The sequence below is a fragment of the Pongo pygmaeus genome, chromosome 10 (assembly GCF_028885625.2).
Source record: "Pongo pygmaeus isolate AG05252 chromosome 10, NHGRI_mPonPyg2-v2.0_pri, whole genome shotgun sequence".
Classification (NCBI taxonomy): domain Eukaryota; kingdom Metazoa; phylum Chordata; class Mammalia; order Primates; family Hominidae; genus Pongo; species Pongo pygmaeus.
Window position 1 is genome coordinate 6192201 of NC_072383.2, and position 11375 is coordinate 6203575.

The window sequence follows — 11375 nt, forward strand, 5'->3', positions numbered from 1 at the left end:
CAGACGAATCACCTGAGGTCGGGAGTTCAAGACCAGCCTGACCAACATGGAGAAACCCCATCTCTACTAAAAACACAAAATTAGCAGGGTATGGTGGTGCATGCCTGTAATCCCAGCTCCTTGGGAGGCTGAGGCAGGAGAATCACTTGAACCTGGGAGGGGGAGGTTGCAGTGAGCCGAGATCGCACCATTGCACTCCAGCCTTCCAGCCTGGACAACACGAGCGAGACTCCATTTCAAAAGATGAGGAGTTGGAGGCTAAGACAGCGCAACTGTCCTCGGAACACTCAGTGAAGAGGGAGAGCAGAGGAGAACACAGGTTTTCCGACTACAACTCTGGCTCTGTCTGTGCTTCCATTCCCTGCTGGGGGCAGAGCCACCCAGTTCTGTGGGACGGAAACCGACCAGTGAGCACGAGTTGATGAGCCCAGTGCTGGACGGGTGGAACAGGCAAGAGGGCTTCCTGAAGGAGGTGACAGAGACAGCCCAGAGGCACCAGCACATGCTACATGTCCCCACCTGGGAGGGCTACCCTGACATGGGGAGGGGTCTGGAGTTGGGCTCAAAGAGGGGAAGGGAGCTTTTTCAACATGCTGACTTGGCTCTCTGAGCCCAGAACATGAACTCTGTGCCTGGGACTAAGGTATTAGTATGTGTTGTTTACCAGCCCGTCTTGGGGCAGGGAGTCCAGAGCAGAGCTAAACTAACACAGATTATGGAGTCCAGACAGCAATCCACCCCCCGACCCCCGCCCCCAACCCGGGCACTACAGTGTCTCCATCAAAATCTTCCTCTGGTCACTTTTTTTTTTTTCTTTTTGAGACGGAGTCTCACTCTGTGCCCAGGCTGGAGTGCAATGGCACAATCTCGGCTCACCGCAACCTCCACCTCCCAGGTTCAAGTGATTCTTGTGCCTCAACCTCCCGAGCAGCTGGGATTACAGGCGCCCACCACAACGCCTGGCTAATTTTTGTATTTTTAGTAGAGACGGGGTTTCGCCATGTTGACCAGGCTGGTCTCGAACTCCCAACCTCAGGTGATCCGCCCCCCTCGGCCTCCCAAAGTGCTGGGACTGCAAGCGTGAGCCATTGCACCCGGCCTCCCCCGGTCACTTCTAACCCTCCATTCCCACTGACAACCCCACAGCCATCACAGGTAAGGGTCTGTATCAGCTCTGCTGTGATTTATAAAATGGGAAAATCCACTTTAAATAAAATCTGGGGTCACCAAAGTAGGGAGGGCATGAGCCTTCAGCTTCCCAGGGCCAGGTGTTTGGGGGTTCTCTCCAGCTGCTCTTCCAGCTCCTCCCCAGCTGCAGCCTCTGAAGCAAGTTGGGACCCTCACGGTTGGTGTTGAGGATGACTTTCTTGATTTGTCATGCCCCGGGGCATCTCTGGCGTTTTCACTACCTCCCTGGTTACCACGGCCAAGGCCACTCCGCCTCCTACCTCTCTCCTTTTCAGGACCGTCTTGGCAAAGAACCAGTTTCCTCTCACCACCTCCCTGCTGCACAAGGCCCTATACTAGTTCCTCACAGCCTGCGGAATCAACTCAAATTCCCCATCAGACCCCAAGACCCTACACTGCAGCCTCACCCGATGGCCCAGCCTCTCAGCCTACTCTCCTCCAGTCCCCCGCCCTCAAAGTCTGGTTACCCACTCTAAGAGCAGCAGCAGCAGCTGGGAGATTGTTAGACATGAAATTTTCAGGCCCCCTTCCAGATCTACTGAGTCAGAACTCCAGGGGCAGAGCCCAGCGATCTATTTGTCACAGCCCTCCGGGTGGTCCTGATGCAGCCTGGAGTCTGGCAACTGCTGCTCCAGCCACACTGACCTCCCCAGGGCTCCACGTCAGGAGTACATGCCCCTTTCAGCCTCCCCATTTCTCATGCTGTCCCCACGGCATGCAGCACCCTCCCCTGTCCTCTCTGGCCAATCAAAGCTCCTTCCCCAGGGCTCCTCACACACACTCTGTAAACATCTTCAGGCCAGGTGTGGTGGCTCATGCCTGTAATCCCAGCACTTTGGGAGGCCGAGGCGGGTGGATCACCTGAGGTCAGGAGTTCGAGACCAGCCTGGCCAACATGGTGAAACCCCATCTCTACTAAAAATACAAAAATTAGCCAAGCATGGTGGCACCTGTAATCCCAGCTATTGGGAGGCTGAGGCAAGAGACTTGCTTGAACCCGGGAGGCGGAGGTTGCAGTGAGCCAAGATCGCACCACTCACTGCACTCCAGCCTGGGCGACAGAGAGAGACTCCGTCTCAAAAATAAATAAATAAATGCATAATCTTCAGCACAACAGAGAACTCAGTGAGCTATGCACCAGGAAACACAGATGAGTGAGACATGCTCCTTGTCCCTCAGGAGCTCATGGAGGAGTGGGAAGGATGGCAGTGCCCAGAAGTCATATGTGATAAGTTTCCCAGCAGAGTCAGGGCAGGTAGCAAAGATGGCCTCAGGGAGAGAGCAGAAATGCGGGGAGCTCATAGCTATAGCCAGGTGCTAGACAGAGCCTAGCCCAGTGCTGGGCACACGGAGGACCCTGCGTCAGTCCCCGCTGACTGATGGAGCAATGACCCCAGGAGCCCTACAGCCCAGATCTCAGGTAAGTGTCTGGATGTTGCCAAAGACTCCCTCCTTGACCAAACTTGAGTGGGGCACTTCTGAGCCCTCTTCTAGATTAAGCCTTGGCCTTGGGCTCTGTCCTTGGCCTGCTCAATCCAGTTTTTTTGTTTTTTGTGGTTTTTTTTTTTTTTTTTGAGATGGAGTCTCGCTCTGTTGCGCAGGCTGGAGTGCAATGGCACGATCTCGGCTCACTGCAACCTCTGCCTCTCGGGTTCAAGCAATTCTCTGCCTCAACCTCCCTAGTGGCTGGGATTACAGGTGCGCACCACCATGTCCGGCTAATTTTTTGTATCTTTAGTAGAGATGGGGTTTCACTCAAACTCCTGACTCATGATCCACCCGCCTCGGCCTTCCAAAGTGCTGGGATTACAGGTGCTCAGCCACCGAGCCCGGCCTCAGTCCAGTTTTAACAAGAATCCTGCTGGGTCGATTTAGAAAAATGCCTCCACCCTCAATATGTGATCAGCAAGACTGCCTGCCTTCAGCAAGACTCCTATCAAGCTGGGTTAACCAGAATCCCTCTTACTCCTGACATCTCCTCTTTGTAATTTTCTACCACTGACTCCCTACCCTCCTCCTTGGCCCTAAATCTTCACTTTTCCTTGTTGTATTCAAAGTTGAGCCCTCTCTCTCTCCCCCTCTGCAAAACCCCCATGGCAGCAGTCCCTCTTGAAAGTCTTCCTTACTTGCTTTAACAAGTGTCATGAATATTTTTTCTTTAACAGCATGAGCCTGTCCATTGCCATCTCCGTTCCAAGGCTGGGGTACCCACGTTTGCTAGGTTTTTGGCATCCCTCCCTCACACGCCACACACATTGGTTACTTTTTAGTATGTGGAGGTCACCAAACCATAATCCTCCGTCCCTGCCCCTCCCAACCTTGGCAAGCGTCCTCTCTCCTTAGTCCAGACAAATGTTCTGTCAGCCTAAGAGGCCTGGGATCAAAATCCAGCTCTACCTTTCTTTTTTTTGAGACGGAGTCTCGCCATGTTGCCCAGGCTGGAGTGTATATCGGCTCACTGCAACCAGGTTCAAGCGATTCTCCTGCCTCAGCCTCCCAAGTAGCTGGGATTACAGACACACACCACCACACCCAGCTAATTTTTGTATTTTTAGTAGAGATGGAGTTTCACCACGTCGGCCAGGCTGGTCTCAAACTCTTGACCTCAGGTGATCCACCCACCTCGGCCTCCCAAAGTACTGGGATTACAGGCATGAGCCACCATGCCCAGCCTCAGCTCCACCTCTTATTGTCTGTCAGGCCTTGGAAGGATTATGCAACCTCCAGGAGCCTTGATTCTCCACTGGTAAAACTGGGATGACTACAGCTACATCCCAGGGCTGTTGTGGGGATGCAGGGACATGGCAGGGACAGTACCAGCCCTTCTCCAGGAATACAGGAAGTCCTCAGCATAAGCTGATGTTCTGATCCACAGGCCACCAAGAAAACAATAAGTCTTCCCTTTGGCAAGGAGTTTTACACGTTCCAAAGCACCTTCTCTAGTTCATCATTCGCCTTGATGCTGTGCCTGGACCCAGAGCAACGGACACAGTGAACTACCAAAGATGAAGACTCTCTTCATCCATCCCACCCGGCTCCCATGGGGAGAGACCTGGGGAAAGCCAAGAGGGGCTACGTGTCACAGAAAGGCTGTTCCTTTCCTTGTTCTCTGCAGTGACCTTTTGGCTCAGACACTGTCCCGAGAGCAGGAATCCTCCCCCACACCAGGGCTGAGCTCAGCCAGCCCTCCCTCTAAATTCCTCCTTGCACTGCCCAGAACTCACCAATAATCGAGAAGGAGCGTTTCTGGCAGTCCCCTGCCAGGAGGTAACTGCAGTATCCCGCAAAGCTGTACATGCTCCCATCAAAGGTGTTGATGAAGTCACTTCCGAAGAGGCTGCATCGGGCCATGGATGACCTGCCGCGAGTTCCTTCTGCACAAAGGGTCCCTGGAGGGAGAGGCCACAGGTTGGGCTGGTGATCTCAGGCCACAACTGGGACCATCAGCTCAAACCTCTCTGGCCTCAAAGAAATTACACTGCCTCTGACAGAAATTGGGCTGTGGGGAGGTATTTTCCATCCTAAATGAGACTAAAGCTGTTGCTTTCAGCTCCCAGATATGACCCCAGACTCACAGCAATAACTAAGGAACAGTTTTTCAGGAAATCTATTAGTTTTAATGACATTTACTTACCGATTTAAAATGTCATCATGTTCATTATTAAAAAGTTGGAGGATACAGAAGAAAACGCAAAGAAGCTGGCCGGGCATGGTGGCTTATGCCTATAATCCCAGCACTTTGGGAGGCTGAGGTGGGCGGATCACCTGAGGTCAGGAGTTCAAGACCAGCCTGCCCAACATGGCGAAACCCTGTCTCTACTAAAAATACAAAAACTAGCTGGGTGCAGTGGTGGGCGCCTGTAATCCCAGCTACTTGTGAGGCTGAGGCAGGAGAATCACTTGAGCCCGGGAGGCAGAGGTTGCAGTGAGCCAAGATCGTACCACTGCACTCCAGCCTGGGCGACAGAGCGAGACTCTGTCTCGAAAAAAAAAAAAGAAAAAAGAAAACACAAAGAAGTTAAAACCGTCTGTAACCCAACATTCAGCGATGGTTAGTTAACATTTCAATGTTCATCTTTCTATTTTGTTGTATAGCATATACACAGCTGTGGGTTTTTTATAAATTGGTGACCACCTTATGCAAACTACCTATAACCTCTGTTTATTTCTCAATAGATTGTAAATAATTTGTCATGCTATTGTATATACTTCCAATATGTGGTTTTTAGTGGCTGCACCATATTTTGCATCTGAATGTCTATAATATAGCCCTCTATTGTTAGGTTTCTAGCATTTTTCTATATATTTTAATATTATAAATAGATTGCAGTGAGCATCTTTGTACATAAATCTACTAGCATGTCTTGAGCAGGTTAAATTTTAAACAGATCAGACTGTGTGTCTCACACATAGACTCTCTGAAGTGTGAACTCCTCTGGCGTCACATGCTAACTCCTTCACTGACTATGGGTGTGTGTGTGCCTGTGTGTGTGTGTGTGTGTGTGTGTGTGTGTGTGTGTGTGTGTGTCGGCAGGTGGGGAAATACAGCAGTAAATCTCTAAGTGTTCTGGGTTCCCTGGCAAAACACCCACCTGGTAGGAAGATGCAGAGAGTGTGACAAATGTATATTTTTTTTCCCCAGACTCACCTGTGGGCAGCAGCTGGAAGCTGCTGACCTGAGACATCTAAGTGGAAAGTGCCCAAGGTCAAAAGTCCCCTCCCACCATTTACAGGCTCAGAATCTTAGCAAGGGAAGGGCAGCAGTATGATGTAGTGCAGTGGAAAGGGTGTTGGCCTGGGACTCAGGAAGACTGACCTCTGATTTTGGCTCTAGGAGACTTTGGAGCAGTCATTTCTCCTCTCTGACCCTCAGTCTCTTCATTGTACCATGGGAGGTTCAACTAGGTGATCTCCACAATCTCATCTAAAACTAATAATCCATCCAAGTCTTGGATTCCTTCCTCCTCATCCTGTGCCTCCATAATATAGGACAGTTCTGTGCCACCTTTATGCTTAATTCCCCAATAGGAGATGGCATTTGCAGGCACCTGGTCTCTGGAATACAAGTCAAGGGTGGGAACTCCGCAGAACCTTCACAGGAGGCAACCAACAGCCTAAATTGGGGCTGGGCACACAGGTGAGCTCCAGCCACACCTGCTGATTCCTGGAAAGGGGTCACTGCAGATGGCTCTGGGGCAGGAATGAGAAATGGAGGCCCTTTTGTACTTACCTGGCAAAATGAGGGCCAGAGCAAGCAGCACCCCAGCAAATCTGGCAGGAATCATCTGCAGAGAAGCAAGAGACGTGAGCTGGTCATTGCTGCCCAGGTAGGTGGCTGCTGGTGTGGCGACTGTCAGGGCATGCAGTAGCAAAAACATTTCTTTAAAGCAGGAGAAAAGATTGATCCTCATGACCCCCTTTTCCCCTTTGAACATGGCCTTCTGGCCCCCCAAAAGACCCCTGGCCAGTGCCATGCCCAACGGTAACAATCGCTGTGAGCTGGGACCTATGGACACCTTTCCACAGACAACAGTCCCAGGCCCAAGACAGGAGGAAAACCCTCCCTTCCCTCCAGGCCCGCTGGGCCTCTCTCACATCCCTGCCTCCTGAAGCAGCTGGGAGCTAACACACACCTCATTCCTTCCTGCCTCTGCATCCAAACTGGCGAGTAGGAACCGTCTTACACTTGTGTGCCCACCACAGCAGCCCAGACAGAGAGAATGCTCAGGAACCACCAACTTGACAGTTTGCTTGTTGGCCCCTGACCCTGTATCACAAGTGCCTTCACAAGAGCAAGGGCTGTCTCCCTTGTCTCCAACCCCCGCACCTGGCAAGATGCTTAGCACCCAGGAGATGCCCAGCAAATGTTTGCTGAGTTCATCTGAAAAAATGGACAGGAGTCCAGCGGTCCTGGATGCAGGCAGACTTCCCCACTGTGTGACCCCCAAGAGAGGGACAATTAATCGTGGCTGGCAGAGCATACCCCAAGTCCCTTAGAGCCCCTGCTGTAGCCCCTCTCCTCTGGAAAAGGTTGTTAAATGAAGTGAAGAATCTGTTGCCTGAGATTCTCTGGGGGTGACTCCTTTCCTACCTAAGGTCCCATCCAGCCAAAGGTGAAATAATCTGTGATATATCTATGGAAGGAACACTGAGATGTCAGATAGGGCCAGGTCTTGGTCTCCGAGCAAGTGTCCCCTCCCAGTCCTAACACACAGGTACATTCGGCTGCTCCCAGGTTCTCAGAGGTGAGGGCAAAGCTCATTCCAACTCATTTGAGTGAAGTACTATCAAATGGTAAAACCCACTGCATGAAGAAAAGCATCCCCAGGACCCTCAGAGGCAAGTGGAGGAGGGAGTATTAGGATCATCCCTGGCTGAATTGAACCGCCCCTCCAAACAAAGCCCTTCTAGTCCAGCGACAGAGAACCCCAGCTCCCCAGGAGCAGGAATCAGTCAGTCCTGCATCTTCCTCCCACAACTGAGCCAGCTCTCCTTCCAAAGGCCATACCTTCCCCCTGCAAATGAGGGCTGCGGGTATCTCCAAGGTCCCCGGGAAACTCAGCCACTGGACAATGGTGCCGCCCACCCTAGGCCATGCTCCCAGCTGCTGCAAAGGCTCAATCAGGTCTGCTACAGCTCCGGACTGTCTTGCTGTTATGTAGCCCAGGGGCTGTGGACTCCCCACTGCTGGGGGAGATAAAGCCCAAGCTGTGACATCCACCAACCACCCTCCTTTTCCCACCACAATAGCTGTGAGCTGCCACAACAGGGGATTGGCCTCCTTTTAATTACCAAACGGAAACAATGAAAGGAAATGGTATTAGAAATACCTCCAAGCTGATAAAGCTTTGTAGAGTTTGGAGGGAGACTTCCTGGCCGCTGCCTTAATGAACTGCCTTGCCCTCCCCAAACACCCCCCCATCCCTACACCCCCACACTTGATCCCTGGTCTTCCTAGAGTGCCCCACCTGTGTGGGATAACCAGGAATGCTGGTTGTCTCAGGGCAGGCTGATACAGGCCAGGCTGGAATCACACTAGAACAACACAGCTTCCTGATCAGCTTCCAGGGCTGGACTCCAGGGAAGTTGGGAAAAACACCTCAACCTGAGCCAATTTTGCTGCTGTGTTTGGAGGAAGGGGAGCACTAACACTTCCTATGCACCCCAGGTATGAAGGATCCGGTCCTGGCCCTGACAAAAACAGTCCATTTGGATCCCGGCCAGGGTTGAATGGGTCGGTTAAAGATGAAGGTCTTGGCCACAAGCCTAGGCCTTTGTAAAATGGTGAAGGTGGGGAGTGATGGTTTGAGTCTAATACTTCTACTGTTGCTACATTCTAATAATTCTAATTCTCAAGGACACTTCTACCCACTTCTGGTACCCTGACCTTAAACACACACACACACACACACACACACACACACACACACACACACAGACACACAATTCTTCTTCCCAGCCTCCCATTCCCAAAAGCCTAATTCTCAACACCATCTACTAAACTAATTCCTACTAAAATAAGTAACTGATGAAATGGGCAGGGGTGGGGGGAAGATGACTCTCGTGCTGGGATTCCAGGCACTGAGACGAGCACCCTGAGGCATGTCTGGGTATGGAAGACCTCCTCACTGCTTCTCCATGATACCTCCTGCCCTAAGACTTTGAGAAACCACTAGGTTCCAACCTCCTCCCTTCCCACATACCTCGCACTCCACTACTCCCTTTACCGCCCCAGGAGAGAAAGATGCACACTCCCAAGGAAGAAAAATGGCACAAGAGGCAGAATCAGCATGAGACAGTAGAAAAAGCCATTGGGGGGCCGGGCGTGGTGGCTCACGCCTGTAATCCCAGCACTTTGGGAGGCCGAGGTGGGCGGATCACGAGGTCAAGAGATCAAGACCATCCTGGCTAACACGGTGAAACCCCGTCTCAACTAAAAACACAAAAAATTAGCCAGGCGTGGTGGCAGGCACCTGTAGTCCCAGATACTTGGGAGGCTGAGGCAGGAAAATGGCGTGAACCCGGGAGGCGGAGCTTGCAGTGAGCCGAGATCACGCCACTGCACTCCACGCTGGGCGACAGAGCGAGACTCCGTCTCAAGAAAAAAAAAAAAAGAAAAGGCCATCGGGAGTTCCACTTCCAGCTCTTATTTAAAAAAACTAAATAACTAATCTGAAAACCCTTTCATTGCAAAATACCTTTAAATGCTGTGCTAAATACAACAAATGTTCTTTAAATCCACAGCTGATCTGGGAGGAAAGTAAGGAATACCTTCAAGGGTCAATGAGGAAGAGGAGCCTAAATGAGCATGAGGCAGGGTAGGCCCATGGGTGGCCGAGCGTAGGCCAGTCTGGGAACCCTCCAGACCGGAGGCCGCACATTGCAAGAATGGGCAGTGCAGCTACGGGCCTGACCCAGAGGGAGAACTAGAACAGAGATCCCTGCAAAAGCTCAAAGTTTGAAGAGAAACATCTTCCAAACAGTGGACCAGGAAAAAAACCCATCCCCCAACCTAGAAGATAAGGAAGTTTGCCTGTCTCTACTTGTTTTGGGGCAGGGTGGGGGGGGAATTAAGTCTTTCTTTAGAATTTTCTTTTCTTTTTTTTTGAGATGGAGTCTCACACTGTCCGCCAGGCTGGAGTGCAGTGACGCAATCATGGCTCACTGCAACCTCCGCCTCCCGGCTTCAAGCAATTCTCCTGCCTCAGCCTCCCAAGTAGCTGAGATTACAGGCACACACCACCACACCCAGCTAATTTTTTGTATTTTTAGTAGAGACGGGATTCCACTATGTTAGCCAGGCTGGTCTCAAACTCCTGACCTCGTGATCTGCCCGCCTCGGTCTCCCAAAGTGCTGGGATTACAGGCATGAGCCACTGCGCCCGGCCTAGAATTTTCATCCTTTGCACTCATGCAAATAAAGCTCTCTTGAGGATGAATTCAAAATCACAAATTTTTCAACACTTGAGAAAACAATCTACCATGAGCAATAATTAGATCCCTAAGAATTTCAGATAATAAAATGATCAGAGAAAGATAAAAAGAAAAAAATGAGTGTTTAAAATTATAATAGAGGCTAGGCACGGTGGTTCATGTCTGTAATCCTGGCACTTTGGGAGGCTGAGATGGGATAATCGCTTGAGACCAGGAGTTCAAGACCAGCCTGGGCAACACAGCAAGACCGTCTTTACAAAGAATAAACTTTTTTCAAGGCAGGGCACAGTGGCTCACGGTGGGCGGATCACGAGGTCAACAGATCAAGACCATCCTGGCCAATATGGTGAAACCCCATCTCTACTAAAAATACAAAAATTAGCTGGGCATGGTGGCACACACCTGTAGTCCCAGCTACTCTGGAGGCTGAGGCAGGAGAATCTCTTGAACTCGGGAAGCCGAGGCTGCAGTGAGCCAAGATCATGCCACAGCACTCCAGCCTGGTAACCGAGTGAGACTCCGTTAAAAAAAAAAAAAAAAAGAACAGGAGGAAAACTTGAAAAAGAACTTTAAGGCCAGACGTGGAGGCTCACACCTGTAATCCCAACACTTTGGGAGGCAGAGGCAAGAGGATTGTCTGTGCTCAGGAATTTGAGACTAGCCTACACAACACAGCAAGACCCCATCGCTACAAAAAATAAAAATAAAAAATTAGCTGGGCCTGGCGGTGCATGCCTGTGGTCCCAGCTACTCAGGAGGCTGAGGTAGGAGGGAGGACCCCTTGAGCCCAGGAGGTCGAGGCTGCAGTGAGCCATAATCGCACACTCCAGCCTAGCCAATAGAGTGAGACGCTGTCCCAAAAAAGAAAAAAAAGAACTTTAAGAAATGTATATAGTGAATTAATTGAAAAATTCAAAAACACCAGATATTTTCGAAAAAAAAAAAAAAAGCTGAAAAATGGTTCTAAAGAAATTACTCAAATATGGAGATGAAAAAATGGAGGAGCAGCCAGGCACAGTGGCTTATGCCTGTAATCCCAGCACTTTGGGAGCCCAAGCAGGGCAGATCACTTGAGGTCAGGAGTTCGAGACCAGCCTGGCCAACGTGTTGAAATCCCATCTCTACTAAAAATACAACTATTAGCCGCGCGTGGTGGTGCATGCCTGTAATTCCAGCTATTCAAGAGGCTGGGGCAGGAGGATTGCTTGAACCCAGGAGGCAGAGGTTTCAGTGAGCCGAGATCACACCACTGC

General features: G+C 50.8%; 1 protein-coding gene across 1 annotated transcript in view; it reads right to left on the reverse strand.

Annotated features, from left to right (window-relative positions):
* The window catches only part of VWF (von Willebrand factor), a 175656-nt gene extending 167709 nt beyond the window's left edge, over positions 1–7947 (reverse strand). The window contains exons 1-3 of the mRNA XM_054442726.1: positions 7697–7947; positions 6419–6473; positions 4413–4577 (exon numbers count right to left, since the gene is read on the reverse strand). Coding sequence (XP_054298701.1) covers positions 4413–4577; positions 6419–6473 — 220 coding nt within the window. The 5' untranslated portion in view covers positions 7697–7947. The remainder of the gene's footprint in view (positions 1–4412; positions 4578–6418; positions 6474–7696) is intronic.
* Between the last annotated feature and the right edge of the window lie 3428 nt (positions 7948–11375).